General features: G+C 34.7%; 2 protein-coding genes across 21 annotated transcripts in view; both read right to left on the reverse strand.

The window, feature by feature from the left end:
- Window positions 1-6295, reverse strand: part of WDSUB1 (WD repeat, sterile alpha motif and U-box domain containing 1) — a 62989-nt gene extending 56694 nt beyond the window's left edge. The window contains exon 1 of the mRNA XM_042948923.1: window positions 6135-6295. The gene's annotated coding sequence lies outside the window, so the exon portion shown is untranslated. The remainder of the gene's footprint in view (window positions 1-6134) is intronic.
- Window positions 6296-7443: 1148 nt separating this feature from the next.
- BAZ2B (bromodomain adjacent to zinc finger domain 2B) overlaps window positions 7444-21330 on the reverse strand; it is a 434498-nt gene continuing 420611 nt past the window's right edge. For all 20 annotated transcript variants that reach the window (XM_042948879.1, XM_042948881.1, XM_042948880.1 and 17 more), the window contains 4 exons: window positions 18425-18571; window positions 12866-13131; window positions 12468-12611; window positions 7444-8958 (listed from right to left, as the gene is read on the reverse strand). In XM_042948879.1, the coding sequence (XP_042804813.1) occupies window positions 8805-8958; window positions 12468-12611; window positions 12866-13131; window positions 18425-18571 (711 nt within the window). In that variant the 3' untranslated portion in view covers window positions 7444-8804. The remainder of the gene's footprint in view (window positions 8959-12467; window positions 12612-12865; window positions 13132-18424; window positions 18572-21330) is intronic.

Raw genomic sequence — 21330 nt, forward strand, 5'->3', positions numbered from 1 at the left:
ATTCTATAGTATAATCACCTTTTACATTTACCAATATTGATATAGATCTATGTGATAGTTTTTAATAGCTGAATAGAACCTATTTTTAAAAAGTCACTTCTATATTCAAAAGAATTGAGCTTTGCTACAATGAAAATATTCAGAAAAGCGTATCACAAATGCTGAAAGCAATATTAAAAAAGAAATTGTAAACATGTTTTGACAATTGGAGGAGTCACTAGAATACGTATATAGATAGCTTCTCAAGGCATCACACTGTCTCCCATACAAACCTACCTCATGTAAGTGTCTCACTAACCTTTGGTAATCTAATGAACTCATTGAGCTTTCCTTTCACTTCAGAGCCCAAGATTTATTCCCAAAGGGCTCTAAGCCTTAGTCCTCTATCATTTGCTACTGAATTCCCCCTCAATATTCACCATATTCTTTGATATCCACTACCATGATTATTAGGGCTCTTTTTTTTTTTTTTTTTTTAATTAAAGGGGATGGTAAGGAATCTGTTCTGGGAGCATAAGAATACCCTTAGAAATGGGAGCGCCTGGGTGGCTCAGTCGATTGGGTGGCCAACTTGGGCTCAGGTCATGATCTCGCGGTCCGTGAGTTCCAGTCCCGAGTCAGGCTCTGTGCTGACAGCCTGGAGCCTGTTTCAGATTCTGTGTCTCCCTCTCCCTGACCCTCCCCCATTCATGCTCTGTCTCTCTCTGTCTCAAAAATAAATAAACGTCAAAGAAAAAATTTAAAAAAAAGAATACCCTTAGAAATCGAGCTTGATACTTATTTTTAAAAAAATGTTTTTAATTTTGGGGCACCTAGGTGTCTCAGTTAAGCCTCCGACTTCAACTCAGGCCATGACCTCACGGTTCCTGAGTTTGAGCCCTGCATCTGGCTGTCTGTCAGCACAGAGCCCACTTTGGATCCTCTGTCTCCCTCTCTCTCTGCCCCTCCCCTGCTCACTCTCTCTCAAAAATAAACATTTAGAAAAATTTAGTTAAAAAGTTAGAATTTTTTTTTAAGTTCAAGAATGAACTATCTACAATTTATACCCCACAACACTTTTATTTAGTCATCCAATGAGAACAACCCAAATGATTTTCACGTGTATGATCAAGGTAGAGAAACTACAAACAGATCTCATATTAATTTTGCTACTGCCTCTCTCTTGATTTAAACACTAAGGTGCAAAATTCTCTTCGACTGAAGATACAGAGGATCCAAATTAGCTTTTCCTGTAACCCTGCATGTAGCCAACTCCTTACCCACCACACCTCCAAGCACTACTTTTGCTGTAGTTAACTCATAGGTATATACAGGGCCCAGGAATACCTAAGAACTTTCAATATTTTCTGTTCAATATACCTAAGCTTTTTCTTTAGCAATATCAGCTGTCCCAACTAACTAGAGCAAATGCAAATGTTTCATCTCCTGAATATCAACTTGAAAATAAAATTTGGTTGAAATAAAATTTGGTGCAGTTTTTACCATCCCTAGAAAGCAGACAGGGTTAGATATGACAGTTACATTAAAAAAAAAAACCAAAAAAACAAAAAACAAAAAACTTCAAACATACACAAAGTTGAAGCTACTAATATGATTTAGATAAATTGTTTGATACTTTTCAAAACATGGTATTCAAATTCAATATCTATAATAAATTGTTAGTGAAAAATAATACACACAAAAATTGAACATTTGTTGGAGGATGGGGAAGAAGAGTCCTCTTTCACTGCTGGTAGGTGTGTAAACTGGTGCAATCATCCAGAGAGTAATATGGCAAAAACGTGGAAAGTGTGCACATACCTAACTTGTATAGATCCTAGAGAAATTCTTATCGCAGTTAGTTTTCTACTGTTATGTAACAAATTACTCAAAACTGAGTGACTTAAAACAGTATTTATTATCTCATAGTTTCTGTAATAATTCAGTAACATGTAGAAATCAGTTCCATTTCTATACACTAATAACAAGCTATTGAACAAAAATTAAGAAAATAATCCCATTTATAATGACATAAAAAAGAATAAAAAACCTAGGAATAAATTTAACCAAGGTGAAAGCCTTGTACACCAAAAACTATAAACATTGATTAAAGACACAAATAAATGGAAAGATATTCTGTGCTCATAGACTGGAAGAATATTGTTAAAATGACCATAGTGTCCAAAGCAATCTACAGATTCAGTACAATCCTCATCAAAATACCAATGGCGTTTTTCACAAAAAAGGAACAAACAATCCTAAAATTTGTATGGAACCACAAAGACCCGGAAGAGCCAAAGCAATCTTGAGAAGGAATAACAAAGCTGAGGGCATTACACTTACTGATTTCAAACTATAATACAAAGCTATAGTAATCAAAACAGTATACTACTGGCATGAAAACAAACACATCAATGGAATAGAATAGAGAGCCCAGAAATAAAACCTATGCATATATGATCAATTAATCTATGACTAGGCAGGCAAGAATATGCAATGGGGAGAAGACAGTCTCTTTGATACATGGTGTTGGAAAAACTAGACAATTACATGAAAAATCATGAAATTGGACCATTATCTTATGCCATATACAAAAAAATTTACAAAATGGATTAACAACTTCAATGTGAGACCTAAAACCATAAAACTCTTAGAAGAAAACATAGCCAGTAAGCTGTTTGACATCAATCTTAGCAATATTTTTTGGAGCATTTTCCAGGCAACAAAAGCAAAAATAAACAAATGGGATTACATCAAATTAAAAAGCTTTTGCACAGTGAAGGAAACCACTAACAAACGAAAAGGCAACCTACTGCATGGGAGGAGATATTTGCAAGACATACATCCAATAAGGGATTAATATCCAAAATATATAAAGAATTCACACAATGTAATATCAAAAAACAACCCAAGTAAAAAATGAGCAGAGGATTTGAATAGAAATTTTTCCAAAGGAGACATACAGATGGCCAATAGTCATGTGAAAAAGTGCTCAATATACTAATCAGGGAAATGCAAATCAAAACCAAAATGAGATATTACTTCACACTGATTAGATTGGTTATTATCAAAAAGACATAAAATAACAAGTATTGGCTAGGATGTGGAGAAAAGGGAGCCCTTATACACTGTTGGGAATATAAATTGGTGCAGCCACTATGGAAAACAGTATGGAGTTTCCTCAAAAAATTAAAACAATACCACAGGATCCAGCAATTCCATTTCTGGGTACTTATCTGAAGAAAACAAAAACACCAACTTGAAGAGATGTATGCACCCTTATGTTCATTGTAACAACAGCCAAGATATAGAAGCAACCTAAATGTCTGTCAACAGATGAATGGACAAAGAAGATACGTTGTGTGCATACACACACACACACACACACACACACACACACACACACACAACGGAGTATTAGCCACAAAAAAGGAATGAAATCTTGCCATTTGTGACAACATAGATGAACCTAGAGGGTATTATGGTAAATGAAATAAGTCAGACAAAGACAAATACCATATGATTTCACTTATATGTGGAGAAACAAAACACGCAAAACAGATTCATAGATACAGGAAACACACCGTTACCAGAAGAGGAAGGGTTTGAAGGGGGCTGCAATAGGCAGGGGAATCAAGAGGTACAAACTTCCAGCTATAAAATAAAGTCATGGGGATATAATGTACAGCATAGGAACAGAGTCAATAATATTGTAATAACTTCATATGGTGGTAGACAGTAACTACATTTCTCATGGAGATCAATTCATAGTATATACAAAATAAATCACTATGATGTACAATTGACGCTAATATGTAAACTATCCTTTAATTAAAAAAAAGCAACAACTCAGAAGTAGCTTGGTTGGGTAGTTTTGGCTCAGGGTCTTTAATGAAACTGTAGTCCAGATGTTGGCTGGGGCTCCAGTCATTTGAAAGTTTAACTCGGGCTGTAGGAGCCACTTCTAAGATGCTGCAGTCATTTGGCTTGCAAGCTGGTGCTAGCTATTGGCTGTTCCAGATGGGTATCCTCATAACACAATAGTTGGGCTTACCCAGAGCAAGTGATCCAAGAAAACAAGGTGGAAGCAGCAATGTATTTTATGACCTAGTCTGGGAATGCACAGGCCATCACTCTGCCATATTATGTTGGTCATCCAGGCTAACCTTGATACAATGTGGGAAAGGATTATACAAGAGCATGAATACCAGAAAGTGGAGATCATTTGGAAACATCCTGGAAACCGGCTTCCACACATAGGCCCATAGAAGATATGTATGACAATATTCACTGCAATATTAGATTTTCATTCTCAGAAAATTTGAAACCAAGTATGGTATGAGCCTGTGACGGAATACCTTGCAGCAATCAAAAGTAGTGAACTAGATGTACACATTACTTTTTGAAACTCGAAAGAAAAACAAATTTATAGCATAATGCAACTGATAAAGTTAAAAAAAAAACAGTTTTGCACACTGTATATTTGTAAAGATACACATGTTGCTAAATAAATATATAAAAGGCTAATTGGAAAGACACGTCAAAGTATTTGTACGTGGGGGGAAGGAAATCGAAGAGTTGCTGAATGAAGAACTAGAAAAATAAAAGAAAGTCTTTGCAAGAACAATGTGAAGAATGTGACATGAATCGAGAGAGAAATTACCTCAATTGTATACAGTTGAGGCTTAACTTTTTTTTTCTTTAAGGTATAGTAGTGTAGCCCTCTCAGGTTTGGGAGATCTCTCACTAGAGCCAAGTTCCTAGTAGATAAGGCTCTATTAGTTTCCTAGTGTTGTATTTTTTTTTTTATGAGTCATAATCCTATGGAAGGGAAATTTTGATTCTCTTAAAAATACTTACTCTGTCTCCTTGTTGGCATGAAATTCTTTTTTTTTTTTCAACGTTTTTTTTTTATTATTTTTTTTTATTTTTGGGACAGAGAGAGACAGAGCATGAACGGGGGAGGGGCAGAGAGAGAGGGAGACACAGAATCGGAAACAGGCTCCAGGCTCCGAGCCATCAGCCCAGAGCTTGACGCGGGGCTCGAACTCACGGACCGCGAGATCGTGACCTGGCTGAAGTCGGACGCTTAACCGACTGCGCCACCCAGGCGCCCCGGCATGAAATTCTTTTAACAGAACACAAACTTCCTTCATTTCTCAAATGGACATATTTAAGATACAAATAACCTTGAAGAGAGGGAGCCCACAAATAAAATTTACAGGAGGAGTAAATGATTGATACCAGATTTCCTGGTTGAGAATGTGTTTACGGGGTGGCTAAATGAATAGGACTTTAAATTTCTTGAAAGGGGATGAGGTTGGAGGTGATGGAAAAGAGAAGGAACACAGAGGGGGTGCATAAGGTACCAAGGACAGATTAGATCCTCATAATTTTGATTAAATTGATGATTTTAACAAATTTCGTTTGGGGTTTGAAACAAGAAAAAACAATCACCTTGCATTTACAGTAAGTTAGTTATGAGTTCAACGTGTACCCATAGATAAATTTTCACTGTTCAATTTTCACTACTGTTAACAACTAAATAAATATTGAATTATTCTTTACATATTTCAAACTGATGACTATTTTCTGTGTTTTCTGTGTTTCTATTACTCAGTTATTCTTGGTTGGTTACTCCTTGAGTGATAATCTAAATCTAAATATGTGGGGAAGCCACATATAATTTACAGAGCCATCAAAACTAAAGTGGAGAGGGGCGCCTGGGTGGCGCAGTCGGTTAAGCGTCAGACTTCAGCCAGGTCACGATCTCACGGTCCGTGAGTTCGAGCCCCGCGTCAGGCTCTGGGCTGATGGCTCAGAGCCTGGATCCTGTTTCCGATTCTGTGTCTCCCTCTCTCTCTGTCCCTCCCCCGTTCATGCTCTGTCTCTCTCTGTCCCAAAAATAAATAAACGTTGAAAAAAAAAAAAAAAAAAAAAAAAACAACTAAAGTGGAGAGTGTTCAGGTTTAAAGCCTAGTTTAAAGTATGTTGCGTATACTTGTTGTGTGACAGCAGAGGGTAAGGAAAATGTTATTATATTTAAAGTGAAAAATGATACTGGTTGATTGTAGATATACCCAACCCAGGGTACTGTCAGTGCAAGATTCATTCACAAAACAAAGGATCCACAAATTTATAGTAACAATAGTTACCCAGACCAATTGCCCTTTTCCAATCATGTCCACTTCTTGAACGCCTACCCTTGGTGAGTAACAATAACGAAGACACTAATCTAAAGGAGCCACTATTGGACGCCTGGGTGGCTCAGTTGGTTAAGTGGTTGATGTCAGCTCAGGTTATGATCTCACAGTCCGCAGGTTTGAGCCCTATGTCAGGCTCTGTGCTGACAGTTCAGAGCTTGGATCCTGCTTTGGATGCTGTGTCTCCTCTCTGCCCCTCTCTTGCTGGTACACTCTCTCTCTCTCTCTCTCTCTCTCTCTCTGTCTCTCTCTCTCAAAAGTAAATAAACATTAAAAAAATAAATAAAGGAGCCAGTATTTACCAAGATTTCCTTTTTTTTTTCAGGGACATTTATTTTTAAAAGAAAATTATCACTCTTGAAAAATTGTACTTTGTGTGTTTAAGTATTTTATTTCTCATTTATGAGCTCCTCAGACACCAGACATATTATTATCAAGCTGCTTATATACCATCTAATATAAATTAATGTAAGCATGTATCATCCCTAAGGCACAACACCCCCATGAAGAAGACTCCCCATGGAGCATCTGGCAGTTCAATAAACACAGAAACCAGACACTTTATTCACAGCACCACCTTGTTCTTTTCTTCACATAGTCTTTTTGATGAAGCACCAGCCCCTTAAGGCATCAGTGCAGTATATGGTTAACAAAAACTGACATATTTACATAACAACAGCTGATTTTCATAGAAGTCTCCACAAACAATCTAGAAATTTTGGAAAATACTCAGTGGCTTCGAAGCATTTTAAAGTTAGTAATATTTTCTTCAAAACTTTTCTACTCTTCCTTCACTATTAAAACCATTCTCTAAGGACATCGTCTCAGGACCACATCTTCACTAGGCTGTACGCTCCACGATGGGTCTGTGCCTGTCTCGTTCACCACTGATTCCTCAGAGCCCAGCAAGGCATCAAATCATATTTCAAGAATGCTTGAATTGGTAGCTCACGACTTATTAGACTAATTCATAGGATCAACTTTGCTTATTGACAACTGGGTTATATGTCTACCAGTAGAGACATTTCTCATTCAGAACAAGACTTTTAAAATGTATTCTAAAATTTTCATATTGAAAATATGAAAAAAACAAACAATAAAATGCTGTTCAGAGATGCAAGTCACAACATTTGACTTAAAACCACCCTCCTCCATCCAGCCCACTGTCCTTTGAGCTACAGTCTGTTGTTCCTCCTTTATGATTTTGAAAAAATCAAATTTAAATGAACATTTTCAGGCTCATTAAGAAAAACTAAAAAACTAGTTTGTAAAAGTCTTTTATTGTATCCGTGCCACACATAGTAGTGAAAAATAACACTCCTAAAAAAAAGAATGCTACCTTTTTCACAACATTTTATTTTAAATAAAACTTCAAGTACTCTTACATAGGTACAAAAAAAATTCTGATCTATTTGCCTCCAACAGGCCACCACAACACACAGTAGATAAAACACAGTGGTTACAAATGTCTTTTAAATTTATTTCTGAGGCAAGGCAAATGGGAAGGAAATGTTTCTATGAAAAAATACTGTGTGTGTAGGAAATTGTCACAATTTTATTCCACATGGATACAAATGATTATACTTTAATTTAGGCCCTGGTGGCTTAAAATTATATAACAAAATAGAAAAATGGAAAACTAATATCCCCTACACCCTGTTTCAAAGGCAGGCACTACCAAGATCAAGGAGACGCCACAGTGTTGGTAGAGGATAATTACTGTACAAGCTGTATAGCTATAATTACCTTCAGACTAAAATAAAATGCTACAATCCTTCTAAGGCATAAACAATAATGTCTCCAAACAATATATACACATAATACATATTTAAAACAAGACTTAATATAAACAATAATGAACAGTATATACATGTCAATTTTTCTTCACTGTCTTGAAATACAATTTAACTACACAAGTGATGCAGCAACATATATATATATATATATATATATATATATGTATATATATATATATATATATATATATATAAATGTACTTGTAACTCTACAGTAAAGTTTATTTTTGGTGCTTTATAGCACATCAGTGTAAACAGTTTAACTTGGCTTTGTTTTATATTTTAAAACATTCCTTGTTGTATTTTCAAGATTTAAAGCAATTTTCTAGTTCTTCCTTTTCACAGAAAACGAAGATTCTGGATGTGGTTTAATCATAAATAATTCATAAAATTAAATACATTCACTAAAAAATAAACTACAAAGTAAAAAAATGAAAAATAGATATTTATTGAGAGGGAAAGGAGAACCATTTCCCACATTAGAGCTCTGGTGTTGAATATTCAGTGCGATTTGATATATTTTAATTGCTATTGCACTATAACACCCTTTCCTTTGAAAATTCTTTGGGTGTGCTTCCCTGTTCTACCTAAGTTAGCTGATAAATCACACAAACCAATAACCAAGGGCCTTGGTTGTTGTAGGAATGAAGCCTTTAAAAATGGTATCATTCTTCTGATACTTTTTTTTTTGTTTTTTTGTGATGCTTATTTTAAGGAAAAAAAAGTCATTATGTATGTGCCTTGCACATTTATGTAAATACAGTTCACATTGCTGGTCTCATTTGTCCTTGTTTAAAAGGAAAAAAAAAGAGAGGTTATTATAACTTCAGCTCACTTTGAAAATATCTGTCCACTTTTTTTCAAAATACTTCCTCATACTGTGGCCAGCTCTGCCTATATCAGAATCATCTTCATTAAATGTTTCACAGTTGTCAAAAACAAGCCTGACATCTACAGCAAAGGTTTCAAGGTTTGGATATCTGAAAGAAAACACATGATTTAGAGATTGTGTTTACAGGGTGGCTTTCTTTTATCAACAAATGAAGATGTAATAAAAGGTAAAAGGAAAAATAAAACTGAAAGAAAAAAAGATTAGGATAACTACATTTAAACTGACAGAAAACATATTGTACTTTCTTATAGATATGCATTTAAAAAATTGCATGTGTTCTGAACCATGTAGTTAAGATTTAAAAAGATTAAATGGAAAAAAACCATTTCTCTGAAGATCAAGATATATTTCAACTAACTAGCCTTTTTCCCACATCCAATTTCCTGTCTGACCTGTACACAGTTCTCCGTCCCAAGACTCATCCCACTTGACTGATTTATTAGTTCCTCTGACCAACTGTGGTACCCTATCATTCATATTCAAAAATATTTAGTTGTGGGGCACCTGGGTGGCTCAGTTGGTTAAGCATTTGACTTTGGCTCAGGTCGTGATCTCACAGCTCGTGAGTTCGAGCCCCACATTGGGCTCTGTGCTGACAGCTCCAAGCCTGGAGCCTGCTTCAGATTCTGTGTCTCCCTCTCTCTCTGTTCTTCCCCTGCTCACGCTCTGTCCCTCTCTCTCTCAAAAATAAATAAACATAAAAAAAATATTTAGTCGCAATAATGTAAATACTTCCTATGCACTGTAAACGTTATACTTGCCCTGTAGCCTTTACACACATACATCTCAGGACATATTGCTCTGTGTTAAATCAGCCCCATTTCCCATTTCTGTTCTTTTCTCTTCAAATGTGCTCTTTTGCTAAAGCACTGGAGTGTGATAATCCAAAACAAGCCAAAAAAAAAAAAGTACGTGTTATCCCTTCATCAGAGGTAACATTATGAGGACCTGCCTTTCCATAAGAAGCACTGTGGCTTCAAGTTCTTTTTTGGCAGAATAAGTCCAATCCTCTTTCTCTGTAAGAACATGGAGAAAAGAACAGAAAGGTGAATGAATCTGCCTAAACTCATTAGTTAAAAAAAAAAAAAAAAAAAAAAAAAAAAAAAGAGTGGTTTGTTTGAAGCCAACTGAAGCCAAACCAATACAGTTCACAAGACGGCTTCTGGAAATTTAAATTAATTCTAGCTTACGGTAAGCTAGATACTAAAATAATTTACCTATTAGAAATACCCATGAAGTACACACTGAAGCTCTGAGACCTGGGAAAGTAGAATTATTTCTTTGATGGACTGTCTTGTATAGTCTTCCCCTTCTTCCCACTTCCATTCTACTATGTGCCGTAATAAAAGGAGTAACTTTTCTCTATCTGCAATGGGCTCACCAAATTAATTCAGAACTTATGTCACCTCACCTATTTTCCTGTTCTTCTGGGGATTATTTTTTAATGAAGGCAAATTCACATAAAATAAAGTTACCCATTTTAAGATGGCATTTAGTACATTCACGACATTTACTATTACCGTTTCTATCTAGTTCCAAAACCCTGCCATTATCCCCAAAGGAAACCCTGTATCCATTAAGCAGTTAACCCCCATCCCTCCCTATCTTGTCTCTGGCAACCACTAATCTGTCTTTCTCTGTGGATTTATCTACTCTGGAAGTTTAATATAAACGGAGTCATACAACATGTGTGGGAATAATTTTTATAAAATATTTTAAGGTTACTTTGAGAAACATTTACCTCTTTAGACTGTTCCTTACTGTAAGAGAAGGTTAATGATTTTTGCTGGGGAGACTAGAATTCTGGTGAAACAAATACTATTCTTATGTCTTGTCCCTCTTCCTTTACAGAAGGATGGAGCAGTATATGGAACCCAGAAAGAGTCGCTAAAGTAGGTACTTCCTCCACTCTACTTTATACATTTCTAGTTTAAACATTTGAAATAATGTTTATGAGTTTTGGTTCCAACTTATTAGTTTGGGTTTAATCAAACAACTTGGATTTAGAAGGGTTTGAATCCACTAAATTTTGCCTCCCACACAGCTGGCATCACGAACAGGATTATAGAGAACTGCTTCCCTCTCTCTGCCTGCTTCTGCTGTGACTTCCTCCATTCACCAGGCCTCATTCTCAAAAGGGTGTGCTAATGTTTGGTAATGTCTACGCTCTGCCTTGGTGTTTATTTTGGGGATCTGGAGGCTTAGGTTGATCCTCCATCCAGGAATTGGAGACACATGTCAAGTCTTTCTGTGTAAGTCTTGTCGTGGCCATGTTGATCATAGAGCCCATGATGCTGCCCACCTAAACATCTCATTGTTTTGAAAGAAAAAAGCTAGAGAACTAGTTTATATCCAGACAGCAGCCATTGCTTTTTGGTTCACATTAGAACCAATAGTTTTAATAATTTTAAATGTTTTCTGATTTGGGGCAGATCCCTTCTATAATTTTTTAAAAAATAAAACAAAACAGACATAATCTTTTGAAAGGCTGACATTTCAGTCTCCAAAGAAATAAGTTAATCATTTGATCAGTCTCTCAAATCCTTTCATACATGTGAGAAGGACACTGATTATTAGGAGTTAAATTCTACTTAACTCTTCTACACTGAATGTAAATTATGGAGCACAGTGATTTTCACCAAAAGAACATTTAAGAGGAACTAAACAACATACTGCATTGTAAGGATAACAACACCACCACCACCACCAATAATAATGTGATTAAAATCTATCTTACGGTTATTCTTCAATGTAAAATTCCTTCTTTCTCCATATTTTTTGTGACCTTGCCTGAAATTACGGTCACAGGGTAGATTAAGCTAAACCAGTATGAAGGAGTAAGAGGAACAGAGGAGAATGGAGAAGAGAACACACAAGCTCCCAGCTCCTGGCCACTTACATGGGGGATGCTTTTGTGTGGGCTTATTTGGTAAGTGAACAGCCTCATTTTTGTGGCTCCAAAATGGGCCACTGTTCAGAACCAACTCAATTCCACTAACAGCTGCTACTTGCTGGTAGGAATTTGAAGTAGTCTAACCAATATCATTAACTGTGGCCAGGAAGTCACTTTATTCTTTGGGTAGGATCACAAAGAGAATGTGGTAGAGAAGAGCAAATAGTAGTTTTCTTTCACATTTTAAGAAGTAAATTTTTAGTATTCTCCAAGACCTCACAAGAAAACTTTTAATATTTAAAATTTCCAATGACCTTCTCTCTCTACATTATAACAATCTGAAAATATTACAGTCAATTTTTATTAAATCCACACGAGATGTTATCAATATTCCGCTGATGTATGATAAAAGCTCTCAATTATGTTATTTATTTACTTACTTTGGGAGACTTCCCTGTTACTTTTCTTTACCTCTTAGGCTGGGTCAGGTGGCCTTCAATGTCAAAAGCAGCTTTATCACACTGCTTTTCCATTGTTCAAAAAATTCTAATTGACTTGTCTAACCAAACACACATACAGACAGACATATACACACACACCCCTCCAAAGGTAGGGCTTTTATTTAATGTGTCTTTGGCTCACTAGAGGACTACCCAACACATATTAAGCATTCAATAAATATTGAATTGAAATGATTTACTTACTGCCCACTACTTAATTTCTCTCTAATTGTGGAAAAATCCATAGGCTTCTTAATAACTTTCTTATAACCAGGAACGAGTTTCAAGTTTACAGGAAGTAGAAAAGGCCACGCATCCTCATGAGTTTCCATTTCAGTAAGGATCATACTAAAAAAAAAAATAATAATATTTGAAGTCAGTATCTATGCTTTAGAATTATCTATTTTTATTAAAAACTTAGCTTTTATAATCCTTCAAGTAAAAACAATGCAAATTCATTTATTAAAAGAGATGAAATACATTTACTGATATTGTAGACTGTACATTTTCCTATCTGTCAAAAGTTGTCCAAAAGTCACCTTTAACACAGTGGGAAGTTTCTAAACAAAAAAATGAGTACGTGTGTCTGAAATAATTAATACCTGCAAAGAGCGAGGTCTTTGGAGTCATCTCTTTTAGGTTTCTTAACAGAAGTAGAACTTTCCTGTTTTGACAAGTTAATAGAAGTGTTTTCCTCTATTTTTCTTTTTTTCAGGTCTTTGTTTCCTCTTTTCAGTGAACTATTTGTAGATGCAGAGTCTTCATCTTCAGTATCCCCTGTTAAAGTTCCTTTCTTGCCTTTCTTTGACTCATTAGTCTTTTTTCCTTTGACATGAAGTTTTTTGATTTTTAGAGTTTGACCACTTGCCTTTAATTAAAAAAAAAAAATAAATAAGAAAATAACCATCTACAGACCTTTTATTACTTTAGCGGCACCTGGGTGACCCCGCTGGTTGAGCATCCGACTTTGGCTCAGGTCATGATCTCACTGTTTGTGGGTTCAGGCCCCGTGTCGGGCTCTGTGCTGACAGTGTGGAGCCTGGAGCCTGCTTTGGCTTCCTTCTCTCTCTGCCTCTCCCCCCCTCACGCTCTCTCTCCCTCTCTCCCTCTCTCTCTCAAAAATAAATAAACATTAAAGTTTTTTTTTAATTATGTAAGTCTAACAGGACAAAAAGAATATTATCTCTGATCTAGAAGGCTGATAATTTTATTTTTAATAGAGATTTATGAATTTGTTTTCCCATAAGGTTAAAATCTAATAAAGCATGAAAAATCTATCTTAAGAATTCTTAAAATTCGAAGATGTTGATTTATGGTAATCTATCTTTGGTACTAAAGAACTTAGCAGTATTCCTTTAGTGTAGTCACTAACCAAACGAGTTTAAAGGTACAAAAGGACTATCTTTGAGAACACAGTTAGGAACAAAGGTGAAAATGAACAAAAATATAGACCTTATTAATAAGATACTTGAAGAGGTAGTTGAAAAGCTAGGCTAAAACATGAAAAATAGCTCAGAAAGTGTCAAATAAAGGAAAAGTCCTTTATATGTGATTAAATCTACTGGAAATTGATATATCTCTGTTTTTTTAAGATAAAGAAAAAAAAAAAACATTTGCTATGAAAAGAGAGTTCCATAAAATTGTGGTTCTCAGGTGTGAATAAAGCAATGGTGAAAAATGAGAGAGAGAGAGAGAGAGAGAGAGAGAGAATGTCTGTTTTTGCAGAAAACAATAGACATAGTATAAAAGAGATCACATTTGAAATTTAAGGTTACGAATTCTAGCTATAGCTCTGTCAGTGACTAGCTATGGAATTTGCACAAAAATGTCTGAGGCCCTATTTTGTCATCTGTAAAATTAGAAAAGTAAGCCACACAATTGGTAAGGTCATTCTAGCTCTAAAATTACATGAACAAAAATCTCAGTGTGGCCTTCTGCAATGTAACTACAACTGTAGACAGCACATTGATGTAACAATGAGCCCCCATCCTTCATCTAGAAATAGGGAAACAAGTCTGTATTTTGAGAGTTAAATGTTATAATAAATATAATGGATCCTAGGAGAGAGATAGGCAGTCACTGGTAATGCACGATTTTGTTTTGGTTTTCCAGAATAGTGCTAACCTTCTTTCAAAAAATGATTTTTTCTCCTACCCAGACTGTTAAAAGTTCTTAGACCGCAGAGTCAGATATTTGGTCTAGGCTTAATCTAAAGTTGGCTCTATTCTTGAAAGAGTTGGCTGAAAACATTACTTTGGAGTATTTCATATTAATTTCTTTGACAATTTCATGAACTCTGCTATTAACATTTTAAAATAATTGCTCTTAAGCAATTAAAATTATTTTGTTCTCTATTGGGAAGTTAGAAATATAGTTAAGGAGATATTTTAATTGCCTGAAATAATAAAGCAAACTATCAATCTGATACCTTCCCCATATCATATCAAAGAATCACTACCCCCTTGTCACTAAAATAATTAAAATGTTTTACTAAGTCTCCTTTCCATTTAGTTTATTAATTTTTATTCACTAATATCTGATATTCTGAGTTTTCATATAGCCTGACCTTCTAGCACTCTTAAATCATAAGAAAACAGAAAGAGGATGCTTAATATAATGATGAAAAAGTCCATTTAATGAAGATTAAATTAAGTTAGATTGAATAATTATGCCACTTAACAAGGACAATATTTCATGAATATGGGCCAAAACTTCTAGTTCTTTATGTGAACTAAATTATTACTTGGGATAATTTTCTAATAAACTCATAACTACAGTAGGAAAACATGAAACTTAAATCACAGAATCAAAAGGTTTTTGTGATGTTTCAAAAAGACAATGAAGTTTATACATTTCTTTAATAAATAATGTTTATCAGCTTGCCTCATTACACTGTACACATACACACACACACACACATATATCTATATATTATATTTTCATTGTAGAAAGAGAGACAGTATGCGAGTGAGCAGAGGAGAGGGAGAGAGAGAATCTTTAATTAAATTAATTAAATAATGATAAATGTATATTAATAACATTAACTTTAAAAATCTTTTTATGGGGTGCCTGGATGGCTCAGTCAGTTAATCAACTGACTTCGGCTCAGATCATGATCTCATGGTTCGTGAGCTTGAGCCCCTCATTGGGCTCTCTGCTGTCAGCGTGGAGCCCACTTCAGATCCTCTGTACCCCTCTCTGTCCCAAAAATAAATAAACATTAAAAAAGTCTTTTTACATCAAAATCAAATGTTTAATATTTTTATTGCTATAAGAAATGTAACATCTAATTCACTACATTAAATAAACAAAGAGAGCAGAGGCTTAGAAATCTGCATTACATAAAAGCACTTGGATTAGATCACAGGGTTTAGGATTCTTAGACCACTGCTTGAAGGGAGTGATATAATTTAAGCAAATTTACTGAAAATAAACCTCCTATAGTCTACCAGATGATTAACAAGAATTAACACACCAATTTGTTAGTAATTTGTGAAGCTTTAAAGAAGATTTCTATAAGTTGACAGTTAAGAAGCTAAAACATAATTTATGTACAACCAGTGAAAATTATTATTGAACTACACTTAACTAGATAGGATAAAATAATCAAGTAATGAAAAATTAAGAAGTGATTACTAGCGAATATAATGCAAGGCAGAACCATCTGCTATTTTATAAAATATAAACATATAATAAAAGAAAAGATATTATATATTATAAAAGTAAAATATAATAAAAATAAAATATAAATAATACAAATAAAACGTAATAAAGTATTATATACATATGTCACCAAACTTTAAAGTCATAAAAACTCTCACACACATGACTATATTTGATCTTCTAAAACCTCTATAAATTAGATACTATCCCATTTTACAGATAACCCTGAAGCTAAGAATGTGGTCCAATGTTTATAAATCAGGGAGGTGAGAAAAACCACCAAGGGACCGAAAAAGAGCAAAGGCAGGTAGACAACCAGTTAAGTATGGTATCTTAGAAGCCAAGTAGAAACGGGGTTTTAAGGAGAGGAAGTGCTCCACTCTATTAAATGTAACTAATAGGTTAGATGAGGTCAAAGCACTGATCACTGAGTTGAGCAATGTGGAAGTCATTTGTGGTCATAATAAGAGCACTTCTGGAGAAGCTGTGGAAGTACAAATCTTACTGGAGTAAGTTCAAGAGTGATTTGGAGGAGAAAAAACAGAGAGAACCAGAACAGAAAACTTTCCACAAGTTCTTCTATAAAGAAAAGGGGGAAAATGGAGGCAGTGGAACAAGGAAGAAGTGAGGCCAGAAGAGGGTTTTTGTTTAGTTTTTTCAAGATGGAAGGAAGGAGGCTGGATGGAATGTTAGTAGGCTGATGAGAAGAACCCAGGGGAGAAAGAAAAACTGATGATGGTGCAGGAGAAGAGAGAACTGTTGGTCATACTCCTAAGGAAGTGAGGGGGGGGGTGCCTTGGGTGGCTCAGTTGGTTGAGCACCCAACTTTTGATTTTGGCTCCGGTCATGATCTCACAGTTGGTCATGAGATTGAGCCCCACACTGGCTCAAAGCTGAGCATGGAGCCTGCTTCAGATTCTCTCCCTCTACCTCTCTTTGCCCCTCCCCTGCTTACATTTTCTTTCTCTCTTGCTCTCAGAAGAAGAAGAAGAAGAAGAAGAAGAAGAAGAAGAAAAAGAAAAAGAAGAAGGAGGAGGAGGAGGAGGAGGAAGAGAGAGGGGATGGGTTCCTCAAACCAACTTAGAGCCACTAGTAGTTCATGGAAACAGGAGAGAAGGGAGAGTATGTAAGCACACATACAGGAAGGATGGTGGATGTAGTGGCAAATTCTTACGATCTTTTCTTCTGGCGGCTTCTATTTTCACAGGGAAATGGAAGTAAGGTCATCAGTTGAGAATACAGATGGAGGAGACAGAGCTGGAGGTAAATCATCAGGCACCATTAAAGGCCTTCTTAATGACTTGAATTTAAAGGGCTGGGTGTTTATTCCAACCACATTCAGATATAAAAATATAGGTGCTGGAGAAGTCAAAGTTGGATTAGCCAGAATCATGGTTTTCCTAAGTGAAAGAGCGGCAAAGAGGATAAAGGTGGATACAGTGATTATGATAATGAAATGTTGACACATTACAAGCTAGGTTAGGAGAAAAGAAAGGACCTGAAGGGGAGGGGGTCTTCAGATAAACGGTGAAAAGGTCTTCAGATAAACGGACTGGAGGCCAAAGGACTGTTGGAGTTAGAGTGAGAAAGGGGGTAGACAGAAGAGAAAGGATGTGGTGAACAGATGCGTGTCTGGAATTTACTTTATGGAGAGGCAGCAGTTACTGGTAATGATTAATGATAGCTAGTGGTCAAGAGATTAAACACGGGAAGGGAGTGCCCGAGTTAGGAAACACCTAACAAAGACTCTGGCCCTCAGTACACACTGACACTTTCACACTTCTTACTTCTTACTTTCTAATTCTATTATCATGTTGCTTCTCTTTAATCAATCGGTATGAGTGTCCACAGGTTTCTAATTTAAATGTGACCAAAAAAGTGACTTAAAATATATATGCTCGTTACCATGACCTAACAACTTAACTCCTTAGATATATACCCAAGTGAAAACATTTATTCATACAAAAACTTGTGTATGAATGTTTCACAGCAGCATTATTCATGGTAGCCAAACCATGGCAACAACCCAAATGTTCACTAACTGAAGAATGGATAAACAAAACGTGGTATATCCATATAATGGATTATCATTTGACTATAAAAAGGAAGTACTATTACATGCTAGAACATGAATGAACCCCAAAAATATTGTGCTAATGCAAGAAGTCAGGCACAAAAGGCAGTATATTGTAATGACCAGAATAGGTAAATCCATTGAGACAGAAAGTAGACTAGTGGTTGCCAAAGGCTAAGGGGAGACGAGGAATGGGGAGTGACTGCTCATGGGTACAAAGATATACTTTTTTAGGGTTGTGAAAATGCTGTGGAATTAAATAGTGCCAATGGTTGTACAACTTTGTGAATATTATAAAAACCACCGAATTGTGTACTTTAAAAAGGTGATTTTTATGACTTACGAATTATATCTTTAAAAAATCTCCATACGACTCTGCATTTTGATTTGGCAATTAAAAAATTTAGTGTTAGATCAGTCTTACCTTAGCAATGCAAGCTGGACAAAACCAGTCCCCATCTGGTATGGTTGTAATCTTGGGTCTATGGCAGTATGTGTGACAGCCTTTGTCACAACCATCACAAAGCAGGAGCAGTTCTTCATTATCTCCCTTTCGACAGATCTGGCAATACTATAATACATGAGAAATCATTTAAAATTAACTCTCTGCTATGAAGAAGAGTTACTGGGATATTAAACACACCATAATTCCTAATTTATATTAGTAACAAACATTCCGCTTGCTAACAAATATACAGTAGCCATACACATCTATGTATCTCTCATTACACAGATATGGACCACATGACGGGTGAGCAGTTCAATTGGGGTAAATGCACATTTCGGGTACACTGCAAAGAACAAAGCTAGAGGTTGAATGCCTGCACACACTTCAGAAGCATGTACACATTAACATATGAAATAATTAACATGACATTAGAGCACATAAAGCAATGAGTAGCTTTAATACATGGTGTTTTAATTTTTAATGTATTTCATCTTTTGCTTATCTTAGTATCCTCATGATATCCTGAGAAAGAAATAAGTAAGAGTTAGAGTAATTTTTAAGATAAAAAATAGGAAACTTGTATTAGTATCAAAATTACATATGGTAATAAAAAGATGACCCTATATATTGACTAAGTTATCCATCTATTTTTTGTGATTGATTAAAAAATGTGTCCAAACCAGAAAACTTTGGAATTCAACCCAAATCAAACAAATGTGTCACAAGTGCAGAAAATGGATCCCACAAAATGTAAAGAGGAGAAAAGTGATACAATAAATTAAATCAAATAATTTAATTAGTTATGATTTATTTTGTAGAACAAAATAAAATTACTTCTCTGTGAAAAAGTTTCTAATGTCATTAAGAACTTTAAAATCTATAAGGAGAGTTTTCCCCCCATGCATGCATACTCTGTATAACAAGTTTCACAAAGGGAAAGAAACAAAGTCAGATAAGAAAAACTTTCAGGATGGCTTTATAAACTGTATTTTGACCTTTAGTTTATATTCTCAGTCACGGTAGTAAATGTCTTGTAGTAAATGTCTTGTAATCAATATTTTAAAAAATGGAAACATTTAAACTTTAAAGCATACCAATTTAAAGTTATATATTTATCCTCTTAAAAACAAAATAGCTTAACTGCTCAAACTTATTTTTAAAATTTTCAATATAACAGTAAACCTTAAACTGGGAAAGTCTAAAATAGTGTTATATAACTCAATATGTACAATGATAGCTTAAAAATTTTATCAAATTGCAGATACACACTCTTCAGCTTAAAAATCTATCAAATATATGTAAAATACATAACACTAAAATTGGCATGTGTGCTAGGAGCAAAAACAGCAGAAGTTAACATTCCAACAGTAAGTATTTATTTTATGACCTTTCCTAACACCGTATCACTAAATACCTCAGCATGGTATTATTTCTCCAAATTTAAACTACAGCTTTAAAACTTCCACTGTAAAAACATTCATTGCGAAATAACATTTGGAAGGTTATATTTAAATCCCTATAACAGTAAAATGAAAACATCAGATTCACGAACATTAAGTAAATTCTGTTTCTATAACAGATAACTAAAAATACTATAAAGTGTGTCTTACATCTCACATTTATGATTGAAAAATAAAATTATTTTCTGATACTTATTAAGAAAGGATGGCAGTTATCAAGCCTATAACACTTGAAAAATCACAGCAGTAGCTCATAATATGCTAGAGCAAATGTAGAGCATAACAGTAGATATTGCGTATGCTTAACATTACCAACAATATAAAGCAAACTGTGGACAGAGAATTATCTAGAGGCAGATTATGATAGCTTCTTCTTTTCTTGGTAAGCCTGATCTCTGACAAATGAGGAATATCTAAGGGTAACTGAATACTTTAATTTTGATAGGATTTGTTATGAGGATTAGTATAGGCACTATTACATTACTAGTTAACAGTTAAAAAGTGCTCATTAATCTTTGAAAATGAAACTATGCCTTCTTTCAAAGATCGTTTCATAGAAAATAATGTATTATTAAATATTAAAAAATGAAGATTATAACATGAAATTAAATAATAAATGTATATTAATAACATGCAAAACAGTTTACGAATTTGCTAAAAATGACATAAAGCTTTTAATTGCAGTAAGTATACTAATGTAAAGGCAGATTTTGGTAACAAGCTCTGGGTTTCTATATATAAATTACAACAAAACTGACCACACTGCAATGACTATTATGGTATGAGAAAAATAATGGTTTGATGTAGGAATTCAATTGTTTTTAATCATTACAGCCTAGATTTCACTGAATAGATTTCTCCAAGGTGATTTTAAAACTGGTTTTAATATTAAATTCTAGAAGAAAAATTCTTTTTGCCTGGTAAAAATGCTACCAGATGAACAGAACAATGCCTTAAAATTTATGGTAAATCATAATATGGATTGGAAAAGACCTAAAAATGAGAAGATTGTGAAAACTGCAGATTCATTATTCCATGGATATTTTATGAAGAAGGGAAAAACCACAGAAGAAAAAAAACCACATTTTTTTCTTCACAGAAGTAAAGAAAAACCATATTTATTTGTAGGAATGAATTAAGTAGTCTAAACTTAGAGATGAAAATGAGGGCAGGAATGCTAAATTATTTCAGGATCACTTCTTTTCTTTCGAAGTCATTAATAAAAATATATCTCAAATGTTTGGATTTTAAAGCTAATCTGTAATTCAAAAGCAAATGATAAATTAAGCCATAAAATTTCACATATTATAAATATTTCTATATACGATATATAAGAAGCAAGAGGGACATGAACATGACTTAAAATAAGTACCTCCCTGGAGGATATATGGAATATAGCTTTTATTTTGAGTATACTGTATT

This window comes from Panthera leo, chromosome C1 (assembly GCF_018350215.1).
Source record: "Panthera leo isolate Ple1 chromosome C1, P.leo_Ple1_pat1.1, whole genome shotgun sequence".
In the NCBI taxonomy this organism is placed as follows: domain Eukaryota; kingdom Metazoa; phylum Chordata; class Mammalia; order Carnivora; family Felidae; genus Panthera; species Panthera leo.